Source organism: Euphorbia lathyris, chromosome 4, assembly GCF_963576675.1.
Source record: "Euphorbia lathyris chromosome 4, ddEupLath1.1, whole genome shotgun sequence".
Taxonomy (NCBI): domain Eukaryota; kingdom Viridiplantae; phylum Streptophyta; class Magnoliopsida; order Malpighiales; family Euphorbiaceae; genus Euphorbia; species Euphorbia lathyris.
This window is the reverse complement of record NC_088913.1, coordinates 13,450,310-13,466,228: the sequence shown is the minus strand read 5'-3', so window position 1 is coordinate 13,466,228 and position 15,919 is coordinate 13,450,310. Positions and strand designations below refer to the sequence as shown.

At 32.6% G+C, this 15,919-nt stretch overlaps 2 protein-coding genes across 2 annotated transcripts; both read left to right on the top strand.

Annotated features, from left to right (window-relative positions):
• The first annotated feature begins 1,044 nt into the window (after positions 1 to 1,044).
• Positions 1,045 to 3,666, top strand: LOC136227423 (putative F-box/LRR-repeat protein At5g02700). The gene is made up of 3 exons (XM_066016083.1): positions 1,045 to 2,147; positions 2,272 to 2,439; positions 2,924 to 3,666. Exons 1-3 carry the CDS (start codon positions 1,758 to 1,760, stop codon positions 3,236 to 3,238), a joined length of 873 nt encoding a protein of 290 aa, XP_065872155.1. The 5' UTR covers positions 1,045 to 1,757; the 3' UTR covers positions 3,239 to 3,666.
• A 7,785-nt stretch (positions 3,667 to 11,451) lies between these two features.
• Positions 11,452 to 13,560, top strand: LOC136225476 (F-box/kelch-repeat protein At3g06240-like). The gene is made up of 2 exons (XM_066013502.1): positions 11,452 to 12,766; positions 13,294 to 13,560. Exons 1-2 carry the CDS (start codon positions 11,454 to 11,456, stop codon positions 13,385 to 13,387), a joined length of 1,407 nt encoding a protein of 468 aa, XP_065869574.1. The 5' UTR covers positions 11,452 to 11,453; the 3' UTR covers positions 13,388 to 13,560.
• Positions 13,561 to 15,919: the final 2,359 nt, after the last annotated feature.

Genomic DNA, 15,919 nt, shown 5'->3' with positions numbered 1-15,919 from the left:
TATATTAATAGATATAGTATGAGAATCTCCATGAGTATCATGATAATATTGAGTTGGTTATTTTTATATAGCGAGGATAACAAATAACGTCCCCCATCCATCTTAAGGGATAATTTTCTTCCCGTCCTCAACCATCTAAATTGAAAATTGGAGATTCTTCAACTCTAATGAGACGGGATCCGATGAGTATGTGTATTACTTGCCCGGTTGACAAGCCTATTTACAGAATGAATTATGCTAGAGTTTTCATATTTAGTTTTTAAGATAAAAAGAAGCTCAATCTCAATTCAATTCAACCCTACCTATTTTGTAATATAAATAAATAAATTTATATTTAGTTTTTAAGATAATTAATTCCAGGTTAGTCAAATATGCTTTAGATGGATTTTTTATAACTAAAATTTGTACATCTATTGGATTCAATTTCGGTTAGAGTTTTCATGATACGAACTTCGGTTGGTTCGTTTTTATTGAAAAAATTACTAAATTAACCGAACTAACTGAAATAAAATTTAACTAAATTTATAATAAAATGGTGAATAGTGTTTTAAGTCCACAATTTCTAACTAATTAATATTTTTATCAAATCATTCATTATATAGAAAATTTTAAAAGTCAAAATTACTATAACTTTGTAATTAGCTTTTTTTTCATATATCAATTGCAAATCAAAAAATTGAAAAATTTGAAATATAATTAAGTCTTAAGAGCAAACAAACTCATTTTAATAAAATTTTGTGTTACATCACTAAAATAATTATAATTAATATAATTCATTAAAAGTATTTCTAATTAAATTCATTAAGCCTTTATCTATATTTTATTTTAATTTATTTAAAAATATGTGTTGAAACCGAAAAGCTTAACACAACTGACTGAATTAATTTATTCTTCATTGATATTCGGTTAGGTTCGGTTTTTTTCCAGTGGTTTCGTGTTATTTTTATAAAGCTTAAATGCGCCGTCAGGCTACGCATAAGTATTAAGAGCCCATAGCACCACAAAAACCACGTAGTTTCTACCTGGTGTATGCATTTGTGCAACTGTTTGCGTTAGGGTTTCTTTCGACTATTCCTTTGGTTTGAAACGCTCTTTTCACTCCCTGTGATTTTCTTCTGCCGTACTGAGGAAATGGGAAGCAAAAGGTTGAAGATGGAGGAGGAGAAACAAGATCGAATCAGTGAATTGCCAGATTCTCTCATTCAACATATCCTATCTTTTTTGCCATCAACAAAACAAGCTATTCAGACTGGAATTCTATCAAAACGATGGCAAAAACAATGGACCGGCGTTCCAGTTCTCATCTTTGATTTCGACGGTATGTCTAATGAAAACAAACTTAACTTCATTGAAGAGAGACCCTCAAATTGCTTCGAAAATCGATTTCGCAACAAGTAAAGACGTTGAGGACTTAAATTTGAGTTTCCAAGGTTTTTACTTATTACCGCAATTTCTTTTCAACAATGCTTCACTTGTTCAATTAAAAACAGTTGGTTGTACTTTTATACCTAATGGAAAGGTAAATTGGGATGTCTCACGGTATTGAATATTAGACTTTGTAAATTGACTGATCAAGCCATAGAACATCTTGTATCTGGTAGTCCATTGCTCGAATCCTTAGAATTAATCAGCTTTTTTGGGTGTCATAAAATTATTATTGCTTCCAAATCGCTGAAAAGATTGGTTTTACATTATGGCATAGCATCTCTGTTCTTGAAATTTCATGTCCAAAGCTTGAGGAATTATTCCTTCACTGCATGGGCATGGTTACAAATGATCCAAAGCTGTTTGCTCAAACGATTGAAAATGTTCTATCTGGAAGTTCCTTACTTGAGTCAATGTCAATTGAATCAATCTACGGGCTTGATCGGCTAGTTATTGCTTCAAAATCTTTGAAGAGATTGGTTGTAGGAAGTATTAGTGGCGTTTTTGATATTGAAATCTCATGTCCAAAGCTTGAAAAACTGAAGTTGCTCAAGTGTTTGAATGTTAACGATGCTAAATTGCTGAATTTGCCTTCTTCACTTTGCGCTACTATTGATTTTCGACATCCTCGGGGGCAAAAAACTTGTAAAAGCTTGATTAAGGACATTCTGCAGCAGCGTCAACATGTCAAGGAACTAAAATTCGGGAGTTTGTTTATCTCGGTAACTTTTAATGGAATATTTCATCATTGTTTATCCAGGAACATGTGTAGTTAACATTTTTAAATTTCAAATTGAAGTTTTGTTATCTACTTTATGAATTTCTATTTCCACATTATGTTTGTAGATTTTGCCAAATATGAAGGTGGGAGATGGGTCTTCTCCACTGTTAAATGTCAAATACTTGACTTTGGATTCTCCTCATTTGGTAAAGCATCATTCAGGAATTTCATACGTACTTCGTATTTCGCATGTGCTTGAGAAATTAATTATCAATGTTCGGCCATATTGTAAGGTAATTTCTTGAACCTTTGAAATTTTAAGACATAACACCCATTTGGATCCTTAAACTATGGCTTCAAAGTCAATTAGAACCCTAAACTATCAAAATCATCAATCAGGTCACTGAACTAGCTAAAAATCATCAATTAAGTCCTCATTCTAAACAAAAATCTTCAATTGAGTCCTTATCGAAAATCATTCGGTTGAACAATTTCATACCTTCTTTCTCAAACTCATTTTGAATCAACACAGATATTATTACAGTCTATATCAAATAGACACAGTTTCCGATTTTAGGATATGATAGAGACAATTAATGATTTTTGCTTATGCATTAGAAAGTTTTATCACTCCATGTGTTTTCTCAAGTTTTAGTTTATAAAGAAAATGGAATAATAAAAAATGATGTAACTTGTTAATCTGTGTAGCTTAATAAATATACGTATTCAATTTACATGTATTCTTACGTTCCTTGGCTAAACATTTGCTAATGTTAGGCCAATCCTAAGGGTGGGAACAATTACTGGCTTCGAGATGCGACTGTTTTCGATTGTTTGGAATCACATCTTAAGACTATTAAGATTGTTGGCTTTGACTTTCCGGAGAGAGATGCCAGATGTCAGCATATGCTATACTTGGTTCAGTTTCTACTCAAGAATGCAAGAGTATTAGAAAGGATGGTGGTCGTAGTGAAAGATGATGGAACAGGTTTTCCATTGGAAGTTTCTCATGAATTGTTAAGTTTACCGAGATGTTCTCAAAATGCCATTATTGAGTTTGTATGTTCTAAGGAAATAGGAAACTTTTTGTAGTTTTTACATTTGGCACTGCTTTTATATATTGCTATATATATGGTACTGAAAATGGAGTTGATAGATGAATTTTGTTCATTTATTACTGATATTGGACTTAGTGTTAAGGCTAAAGTTATTGATTGTTGGTTGTTGAGAGGTTGTTCAACCGCTTCAGATTTCTTTGGTTAAAACGGATGGGTATCAAATGGAAAGGGAATAGTTCTGGTTGTTTATCTGTTGCTTCTACCAGGAATTCTGTTCGGAAAAAGCATGCCTGTAATCTGGTTTGAGTGTCAAGCAGAGGCTTTTCAGCATCAGGTCTAGGATGCAATATGAGCTGTCAGCTGGTTTTTAGAATCTTCAACCTGATTTGAGGATTTAATTAGGCTTGTGGCGTTTTATGTTCGTTGTCAATTGTTTGGTGTAAAGCGTCCTGTAGGATTTTCAGAAAAGAAAAAGCATTTGGTACTTGATGATGTAAATTTCTATTCGTCTAGTTTTGAGATTAAAGTTTGAAATTTGCCCAAGACCATGATAATCAGTTGCATTTGTTGAACTTCAGAATTACAGGTTACAAGTTTTACATTTAATATTATTATTATTGTGTGTTAATTTATAATTTTATTAATTGCTTTTTTTTGCATCCTATACTATTGATGTGTGATTTTCATGATTGAATGGACTGATTGTATGATGATTTTTAGAGAACGCAAAGGCTCGTGCTGTGAGACGTTTTTGTTCTAACCGTTTTTGTTTATTGGTGATATTCATAGTTAATTAGTTATATGTGGTTTGTAATTATCATTAATGAAATCTGATGTGAATTCAGACAGTAGTTTTGTTTTTTCTCAAGAATGCAAGAGTGTTAGAAAAGATGGTTATCCAATTGAAAGCTGATAGAACATATTTTCAGTCGAAAGTTTCTCAAGAATTGTTAAGCTTGTCAAGATTTTCTCAATATGCCATTGTTGAAATATGCCATTATTGAGTTGATTAGTAGATAAGAAATATTTTTTAGTTTGTTGTGCTTAAGGTAAGCTTTTATATTTGGGATAAATTATTGTTGGAGTAAATGGAATATGGTTCAATGAGTATTTGGATAATGATTGTTGTTTGGCGACTTTAATTAGTAGAAACACAATAGTATTAATAGCAACACTTTATTTAAATGTAGCTATAAAATACTCTATTTTAAATGTACCTACAAAATACTCTATTTTAGTTTGAGATTTGTTTTGGACTAAATGTTTATGAAGCGCAATCCATTTAGAAACTGATCCCAACCCTAAGGCCAATTCCATGTCATCGCCCTCACCCCTCTTCTTCCTCTTTCAACCGATTTCTCTTCTTCCCTCTTCTCATTGGCTCTGTGCCTCCCCGTTCAATGTAGCTATCAATCTCTTTCTCATAAACCCTAAATCGGCTTCTTCCTAGTCCCTCCTCAAGTTCTCTCTCGTTCTCTCTCCCGGTAACAAAGGCCATCTGCGTCTGAGGTGGAAGAAGATCGCCAGTTATCTCTCTCTCTCTCTCTCTCTGATATTCAAGCGGTTTCCATCCATTTCCATCATTTGATTTCGTCTGGATCTAATCTAAGCTCGGTTTTCTTCAAATCATTGGGGTGTTTGGTTCTAACTCAGTTAATCAATTTTCAATTTTAAATCTCGGTTGTTTTCAATTTGGCTGTAATCTCCTCTGTTTCATCTAATATTTGGGTCTAATCATCCATCATTCTGATAGGTGATTTCCATTGTCGACTAATGAATTCAGGCGGTTGCCATCGGTTTTCTGATTTCGTTCACATTCTACTCAAATAAAAGTTGAAATTAACATATTTTGGGAAAAAAACTAATGACCTGCATTGAAATTTCAGCATGAATTTCCTGGAGCAGTTCTGGCATTTTTTCTATCTATATATAAATTTTCTGATGTGTTGATTTAATTAAGAGGTCTTACATAGTGATAGAGGTTAGGACATGTGTCTATATCCTGAGTTTTGTGTGATAATAAGACCTAACTTTGTCAATGCTGTTGCATGGCATGATAGAATAGCTAACTCAATGGATAGGAGGGATGAGAATGTTTCAGAGCATAGTAATCAGTATGAAGCTTAAAATAATTGCCTTGTAATTATTTCTAACTTAGATTAGATTTTTAGGATTTTATAGTTATGAGTTGTGGTGGCTTTATTTCTAACTTAGATTAGATTTTTAGGATTTTTTAGTTATGAGTTGTGTTTCAGAGAATATGTTAAACAATTAATTTTATCGATATTTTTCCCTTGCAGGTTCTGCACTTGCTTAGCAGATATTTGGGAGAGTATGTCTGGGTTCTCAGTAGAGGCATTAAGGATCAGTGTCTGGAAAGGAATGTCCTTTGATATTTAGTATGGCTGTTTGCTGTGATTCTGAGCCGAGTTTCAATACCTTGTAGTTTGTATCGTTAGATTAGATTGTAGTTTTCATTCACATTCTACCCAAATTAATACTATGACCCTGCTTAGGTTTTGCTGTATTTTCAAAACCCTTTTTCATCATTAATCAACTATATTATATGCTAATTTGGAATTTGTTGAACATGATGTTTGTTGGAGATTCACTTAGTTTTTTTTTTTTTTTAAAGAATGATATGTATTAAATAAGAAAAGTTGAATTCTTGAGATTGGATTGCCCGAACCACATTAAGACAATCAGATTGGACTTCAACTTGGAATAACTGAAGATGTTTAATCCAGCTAAGTGCCTCCCGTATGGCTAAGGCTTCGCCAAGGTAGTATCGGCTCGGCTAGCCCAGCTTTGCGAGCCCGAACACAGACACCTTCACTATCCCGTATCAGCATACCAGCAGAATCAATGGCAATCTATCCCCATGTTAGAAACTTATCTATTTGATCAAAAGGACTTTGAGGAATGCTTTGATTGGTGATGTCATTCCATCAAACATTGGAGAATAACAAAGTTTTTCTATTTCCATTGCGTTTGATCACTAATTTTAATGTCTAAAGTATTTGGGTACCTTGTGTTGCTCAGAGGTAATCACAAACAATTTTCTCAAATAACTTTGAATTACTCGTTCTATTAGGTTTAAAGCATTATTAGCATCTCACTTATTCAAAATGTTGGTTTTTGACCTCTAGGTAACATTTGCACCATTACCTATTCTTGATTGACTCAACTTTGTCCTTTTCATGATTGACTCTACTTTATTCTTTCTTTCTTTTTTTCTTCCAGGCTACTTGATGCACCAATTTTTTTGCTACTTGGTCAACTTTTTGGACAAACTAACTGATTCCTGATTATGTTGATGATATTATTCAACATATCAAACTTTAGTCACATTGTTTATGTTATTTTGGATTTTGTTAATTTTGTTTATGTTATTTAGGATTTTGTTAATTTTAGTTTTAATTATGACAATATTGTTTCCAAGATGAGGGTAATTGTACTAATAATTATTTTTTTAATGAAATTATGTATGTTTTATATTCTTTTTTCTGCCTTGGATTGAGGCTGCACTCCCAAAATAAGTGAAATTGTAATACTAATTAGGAATTTACCCAGAAAGTTCGTCGTAAAATTATAAAGCTGGTAAAAATCTTTTAGCAACGTATTACTGTAGTAAATGCTTTCTTGTAAGTGTGTGAACCTGTTGTAGAGGCGGTTTAAACTGCGGGTAGAAAAGCTTCGCTACTAAAAAACCTTACCCCGCTGTCCTAATAAAACCGTCAGTAATAGTAGCAACGGTAACATTAACAACATATTTCCGACGGTTTTAAAAAGCATCGCTAATATTTCTACCGACAGTTTTGATCATTCTAACTAAGAAACATTTTGTTGGTAAAGGACTATATTTTTGTAGTTGCTCACGAGCACGTTTATGAGCATTATAATCCGGTTTGCTCATAAGGTTGTTCATGAACCTATAATCAAGTTTTTGAACCGAACTTCACTGTGCTCAAGCTCTGCTCGTTTGTAAATCGAGCTGAACAAGATCGAGCTTTTATCGAGCAAATCACCAAGTTACTCATGTACGGCTCAGCTCATTTACCGCCTTACCGCCAACCTAGTTGGGATGTATGGGGTTCTCTGTGTTCTAGCTTCCAATTTTTTACAAAAAAAAAAAAAAAATACTCATTAGTAAGATCAAATACACGTGAAAAAAATAAAAAAACTAGTATGTGTTCTATAGGTGTTGGGCATATTTGTAATCTAAATATCTCATTGAGTTTATCCGGAAATTGAAAAAATAAAATACAAAATTGTTTCTTTTTGAATCAATTTGTATACTATTGATTTACAACAAGAACAAAAAATTTATACTATCAATTTGTTTTCGGAAGAGCCAATTGGAAATTTAAATACAAAATAATACAATTTTAACTCCAATGTTTGTCAAGTGGTACAATTAATGCTCATATTAATAGAAATTGAGATATTAGGTGATTGCATCGTTAACCTCTCTCTACATCTAGACGACACTTATTTCCATTCCAATATCAATTTCATCTTTAAGCATTATAAATTGACAAACATTTATGTAATTGGATGTGTCAATTTCTACTAGACAAACATTGAAACTAAAATTGTGATGTTTTTTCATGTGCAAGTTAAATTTATCATTCCACAAAAATCTAAAGGCTATTTTAGTATTAATTATATCATATATGACATTAAAAATAAAATTGCTATTGATTAAAAATATTACAGTATTTTTTGTATCTTAGATTTTTGAAGTTGCATAAAGACACTAATCCTCTGTTTGGCAAATAACTGATTACATTACATGTGTAAACTTGTCAGTTAAAACTTAACTGATCGTTTGTATAAAATGACAAATAAAGACATTGATATTTTGTGTAACATAATTGTTTGCTTAACAAAATGCTAAGTAAATCATTGAGATGATGAATATGTAGAAAATAGTAGAATTTTATCATCATTCTCAACCCAGAGCAACCGAAGTACAAAAACCATAAAAATTGCTGCAGGTTAGAACCATTGAGGACATAATTTTACAATTTGTTACCATTAGAATATATTTGCACTTCGCCAAAAACGTTAGGTGCATTGAAACTTATCCTAACAAGGTAACACAATTTTCTTGCTTATAAACAAAAATCACAAGCTCCATATCTAACCATCAACAAGGAAACCTTTCTCCACACAACAAAACAAAATGCTACCTTCAAAATGTAATTCCTGATGCAGAAATATGTTTATGGTTTCACCCAAACTTTTGAAAAGCAATACTCATAATAACCCCACCAGTATTTTTCCAATTCATGAGGTACATAACAGTTTTGTAAAATGTACTCAAACTCATAAGGTTTATATTCAGAATTAGATTCAATCGTCTTCTCATATAAGGAAATGGATCTAAGTTCGCCCTTTAGTTTCAACCCAGCACACTTGTAGTTCAAATAATTCAATGAGTCAAACAGAAACAATTTAGTTATATACAGAAAGAAACAGTTTGGTTAGCAAGTACCTTGAATTGATATTAAATACCTCCACATTATACCCTGCAAGAACATCCTTAAGTGAGATGAAGCGTGGACTGTGAGCAATTATCTCAAAGATTGATTCCGTTGGGTGAACCTCGAAACACTTCAATACAGGTTTTCTCGGGTCATAATAAATTAGAACATTCCTCGGATAATTAAACAACAAAAGTGCTCCATTATTCATGTATTTTATAGGTTGATATAATCCATAAAGCAATATATCACAACAACACATGTTGATTTCGAAGAGTTTAGTCCATGATTTTTCAACACCGTAATTCTTCATCACCCAAACACAAACCAATGGTTGATTCGAAGAGTCACACACGCAAAGACATCCTCCTAGAACTCCCATGCCAACATTGACCATGTTGCCCTCTGTTAATGGAGGTGATGAAAATGGTAGGAAACATTCTTTCTCACAATCAAATGAAACCATAAGACTCAATTTGTCACCAAGAAGACAAAGCCAATGAACTGCACCATTCAAATAAGTAGGAAATGATAATATATAGCCCAAACCGGGAGCAGATTTGATAATTTTCCATGATCCTGTACCAAGAATATGTACCTGAGCCAGCCTACCGATGGTGTCATGTTCCCGATGACAATATTGCTCAAAAATTCTTACCACTTTGTATTGATTGGTCTTTGGATTAAAACCAAATCCACAATCAATATCACCATCATAACCATCAACATTGTTACCCTCAATGACTTGCGGAAGATTAATAAACTCGCCCGTAACTGGATTGCACACAATAACAGGCTTATTATCCATTGGTTCAGATAAACAAAGAAATCCATTACACGAATTCACTATCTTATAACAGTGATCATTCGCCTTCAATGTGATTTCTTCATTGCCAACAATGCTATCTCTTAAAACTAATGGGAAGTTGCGCACTGGAATCTTTAACTTGGAATCGAATTTCATACTAACCTGGCAAACCAATTTGTCCTGCTCTAGCTCAAGGGGATAAAGTATCCTTGACAAGTGTGTATAATCCACGGTTCGAGCAATTGAAAAGACCTCAGATTGAGCAAAATCAGGATTTGAAATTGTAGCATACAAAGATTTGCATATGCATTTGCAAACAATTATCTCCTTAATCGACAGTTTAAAAAGAATAGCTGCAAGGAGGTGGATAGGTAAATTCGTAATTGAACAACCTGAATATTGGATCTCTACTTGGCCAGCCTCATCTTCTTCATTTCTACTTATTTGGCCACAAGCTTTTGAAATCTTTTTCCTTTTCATCACTACTATGTCAAAAATTTATCAATAATAAGTACTCAAATGCTTTGATTTCATGGTTGCAAATTTCTAAACCTACAAGGTTCAATTTCATGAGTTACAAAGAATTAGGACTGTTCAGATCCTGCTTCATACAAGATTATAATTATTTATGCATTTATTGTGGAACATATAGATAAAACCAAATTGTGCATTTTCTTTTGCAATTGTTTTCCTATACTAGCATTGAGAAAGAAAATGGGGATCAATTTTGGACCAATATTGGTCTTAATGTACCATGGAGAGATAAAATTGAATTAAGATTGGGCTGTTTTGATATCTTCTTCAATAATTTAGTGACAAAATTCATATTCATCCAAAGAAAATAGGAGTTGCTCAAGTAACCCTAGTTTAAGATGATCACAAAAGCCCCCAATCGATGGAAACCCTAGCTGGACTCAACTCCTAACCATGACCATATCGAAGTACAGAAATAGAGAGAAAAAGAAATACCTGAAATTGATGGAGAAACGATGCGATACAAGTTTGTCATTGTTTGTTCTCTTCTTTTCCTTTTCTAATATGTTTCATACCCTTTGTTCCCAAGTCATGCAATTAACAGTTTTGATTTTTGTCCAAAAATAATCAATATAAAGTTAAGTCAATGTATATATATATATATATATACACATTTGATCTCCTAATCAATTTTAATTATTATTAACTAAGCTTTTAAGCTTTTTAAATGGATATATTAAATCAAATAAATTAATATCTCAACTTTGATTTGAACTAAATCAATACCGAGTGACAATTTTAGGAACCATTTTGATCCTTAATTCAAATCCATTTTACCTAAGACTTTGGTTAACTTGTTAAAAAGACAGAATAGATGGAGTATTTATAGAACATAATTGATTTTATAAGTTGGATATAATTCAAAATCAATGCTTTATATAACCATAGATAGTTTTTTAAAAATGTTGTGGCTAGAAACGTCTTGCTTACTGAGGCCCAACCCAAAAAAATGCATAACTTAACTTCCCGCCAATTTCCTGTGCTATATAAATGCACTTCCCTGACTCTACCAATCACTTCAGAGGACTTGAAGCGTTTCCTTTTCTTCTGTTTTTGCAGACCGTCAATTTTCCTTCCTTCCGGTAATACGTTCTTCTCTTTTACTTCCATTTTCTATAGTTCTAATCATCATTAAGTAGGATCTGTAATTGCATATGCTTCCTACTTGTTTTTATACTCTTTTCCCCATTTTTCATTTATCTATTCATTCATTGTGCTACTGAATCGTACAATTTAATTAGGTTTGCTACTCGATAAGATTAAAACCTGCTTTTGAGATTTTAGGTTTGGATCTTTTGAATCAGATCAGACTGGTTGGAGTAGGCATTAATGATTCGTTAAATCATCAAATGGATTCATTTATTTTAAGCAATTGAAATTCAGTTTGTTGATAATGTGATTTGCGATGTCTCAGTGTCATGAAAAGAAGAAGGAAATCAACAGCTTCTAATGCAAATGGAGCAGGAAAAGTTAGCCACATACAAATTAATTACTCAGGTCCTTCATTTTCTGATCTGCCAAATACCATTCTGGTAAATATTCTACTTAGGCTCCCTATAAAGAGGATTTTTGTATGCAAATGTGTATGCAAAACATTGTATGATCTAATTTCAGATCCTGAGTTTGCAAAGCTCCATTTCGATCAATCTGAGGTATATCCTCTACTTCGGACCTCGGGTTTTACATTACTGTCAAGAATGCTTTATCTTGTGGAGCCAAACCAAGATGATTTTGAGGACAAGCTTGATATGCTTTATGATTTTGAGAGCAAGCTTGACACGTCTTATGGTAGCTCATCTATTAAGATTAAACTTGACTCAAAATTGAAACTCCCACTGCGCAACATCGAAATGATAGATAAAGAAGCTGTAGGGAGCGAGAATTGCTTGAAGTTGAATATGAAGAATCACAAGTATAAGATAGTTAATTCATGTAACGGCTTGCTTTGTTTGTCCAATCCATCTGATAATGACCCTGTTATAGTTTGCAATCCAGTCACAGGTGAGTTTATTAATCTTCCAGAGGTTAGGATGGTTAAGGATCTTAACATGCCTGTTGAATGTGGTTTCGGTTTTAGTCCTCTGACTAACCAATATAAGGTGATAAGAATGTTTACGCGTTGGACTGAAAATGAAAAACTTATGGTGGCTGAAGTACATGTTCTTGGTACAGAAACATGGAAAGATCTTTGCTTTTTTCCCGAGTCAACATGGAAATTGTTCCCTACTTATTTTAATGGGTGTGTTTATTGGATTTCTCCAGTACCATGTTCTGTAATTTGTTTTGACATTGACAAGGAAAGCTTTAAGTCAATTAGAGCACCACCATGGGAGAAATCTAATATAGTTTCGAGAGTGAGCATGGGAGTATTAGGTGTCGCACTCTGCATAACCGAGGCATTGGACTGTGATCATATAAATGTTTGGGCAATGAAGGATTGTGGTGGAAAAAAGGCTTGGTCTAGAATGCTCTCTATTGACATGGATGGTGATGAAAGATGGCCTTGTGGCTCATATCAACCTATAAAGTACCTGAACAATGGGGCGTTATTGATGTTTAATTCTCGTAAACATGCTTTTATATACCATGAGCCAAACAAATTTGGGTTTAGATATTTGAAGGTCCGTGGAATGGAATCAAAAGTGGAAGCAATACCTCATATTCCAACCTTTGTTTCACTCAAACATGCTTTAGCAGGGCATAATCTGACTGTTCTTAATGTCAAGTCAAGGTATTTCTCTTATATTTTTCTACTTCATGCTTTGCTTGATCTCAATGCTTTACAAATTTTTCTATTTGTTGCTGCTAATGATTCAATCATGAATGAGAATTTTCAATATAGCATATTACAATGGAGCTTCTAATAAATTTTAATTTTTTTGCATTGTTTGTGGGAGCATCTAATAGAGAATATGCTAAGAGGAATGAAGGTTAATCTGGGAATTACAGGGATACATGGTTAATTTGGGAAAAGGTTATGAAGACTTTAGTCTAGATGATTAGTAGTTGATTATTTGTTAGTTAATTTATGGTTAAGATTATGAATAACGGTATATGATTAGTAGTTGATTATTTCTGCATTTAGAAATGTTAATTGTTGTAATTTATAGTTAGCAGGGTTTCTGCATTTCGTGTCCGTGTCCTTGTCCATTTTCGTTTCTAGGCTATTCTATGAGGGTTATGTTTTAGAAAATAACGTGTCCGTTTCCGTGTCCGTGTAACATAGGTTCTGAACCATTTAATGAATCCGTTGAGCAGGTGCGGAGAGCTGAAGCTGCAGAAAGAGAAGAAAGGTATTTGTATAGTTGAAGAAAATAGGCAACTGGAGACTGATTCTGAAGTTTCATTTTGAATAGCTTACCTTATGAGATAGACTTCATTCAGCAGAGGTAAACGTTATGTTGCTCTGAAGTTAACATCTGCTAAACTATTTATAATCATTTTGTCAACTACAAACAAGATATCAACTATGTAGTTGTTATATTTTGCTATTGTAGATATGAACTTAGGAGTTAGTTTGTGTGATTGAAAGTGATGTGGTATTTTTGCAAACTTAATTCTGAATCTCAACTTTAGAATCCATTTTGCCACACAAACACAATTCAAAATGTGATCAAGTTAAATCTCAATTTTTGTCCCTCAATTTAAATCTGTGTCGAAATAGCAAAAACTAGCACGGTAAATGTAGTTCTGAAGTTAACATCTGCTAAACTATTTATTATCATTTTGTCAACTGCAAATATCAACTATATTGTGTTATTCTAACAACAATCAATATATGAGTTTTGGAGTTTTAGTTATGTTTTTTTTTTTATGAGAAATGGAAAAAATGTTGTTGGTTCATTATACAAATTGAAAATAACAGGGCCTTAATTTTACGAAAAGATTACGTATTACACATTTGAAAACTCCAATAATTAAAACCGCCAGTAGATAATTTTTTGATAAAGAAGATAGTTTTTGAATGAATGATATATGATTAGTTAAATTGTTTACCTTGACAAGCCGTTTTCCATTTTGAATTCTTTTTGATGAAACATTTGTCAATCCAAATCTTTACTTTATTCGGCAGTTGAATATTTTATAGGAAAAATCATGACAGTTTATTAGTTTCAGTCTTATATTGTTAAGAAATGAATATGTAAAAATGACATTAAAAGAGTGAGATAGATTAAATGACATTATTAAAAGAAATGAATATTGATAAGTTATCCGTGTTTGTTTGGGAGATAGAAGAGTGAGACAGATTAGGGATAAGCATTTTATCCCTCAGATCCTGTACCCATGAGGGGGTGGTATAAGGAGGTGGGATAAGCTCCTGCGATTTTAATAGGATGGAAAAGTCTATCTTATCCCTCAAATTAATGTTATGTAGTTTAAATAAGGTTAAAATAGTAAAATGTATTATTTTATCCCTATCCGTATCCCACATATCAAACATTGAATAATAATTCTCGACTATTATATTTTTATCCTTATTCCAACCATTTATCATTGTCTTTATCCCAACCTTTATTCTTATCCGTATCCCAATAGAATACCAAACACCCCATTAGGACAAGAAAAAGAATTTCTCCAATATAAAACCTGTCTTATCGGGTGTTCCACCATCTAATTAAACTTGCTACTGAAAAGAAGGAAAATTCTTTCTAATCCTGATTTTCCATTTTAATGATGATTTTTTCGGGATAATTACTAATCTGACCCAATCAAGGACCCCAATTTACATATCTAACCCACCTTGCCTCAAAGTTACCAAAATGGGTTAGAATTATCGCATTCGTCGCAAATGCGACAAGAGTTGTCGCATTTGCTACGAAATGCGATAATTTCATCACAAATGCGATAATAATGGAAAAAAATTATGGAAAATTGAGGAAATTGAAACGATACCAGTACAGATGAAGAAAGAGGCAAAACCAACGAGAAAAGCAAGCGTATAAGCTAAAAATATACCATTTGTACGGGAAATTGAACATAATATGTCAAAAATCTCAAAAATCGCTAACGATTGGTATCAAAAATTGAAGAAGATGAACCGAAGAAGAAGTTGAAATGGAGAAGAAGAAGAAGAAGCGGAAGAAGAAGAAGAAGAAGAAGAAGAAGAAGATCGATCGATCGATTGATCGAATAGAACTAAGGTTAGTTTTGTCCAAAATGGGTGAAAGTGTCTAATTTGGTAACTTTGAGGCAAGGTGGGCTAGATATGTAAATTGGAGTCCTTGATTGGGTCAGATTAGTAATTATCCCGATTTTTTCCCTGTTAAAATCATATTTTTAATACCAATTTAATGTTTACGTATTATTAAATCAATTATAAACAATCAGCTAAAATATCCACAGTTAATCTGTTAGGTATAAGTCAATCATGAAAATTTTGTTAGTGCCTAAAATATTTGCTATATACTAACAAAGTTACAAACAATTTTCTAAATGCACAACGTTGCTTTAATTATTGATAAATTTTCGTGACAGGTCTTATATGATAGTCAAATAACGGTTAATCAGTTCAAATTTTCGGGTAGATATAGGTAAAATTGATCGTTAGGGGTAAATTTGAGTCATTTAACACGTTAAGAGTAAATCTGCACTTTTCAGAAAATGATAGGGATAAAATTGAACATTATCACTTTCATTTTTTACGGACTTTAATGTTACAATAATGTAAAATTCAAGAATTTTTATGTCGTAAAATGAAATTTAAGGACTATAATATCAGTATTATTCGGGGACAATGAATGTATTTTAGCCTATATATAATTGTACGCTATAAAAGTTTATTTAAGATAAAACAATATATAATTCTATATCGCATTTACAAGAGGGTTTACATATCACTCCATCTACAGGGACTTCAATAACAATATCAAAATTCGAACCCCAA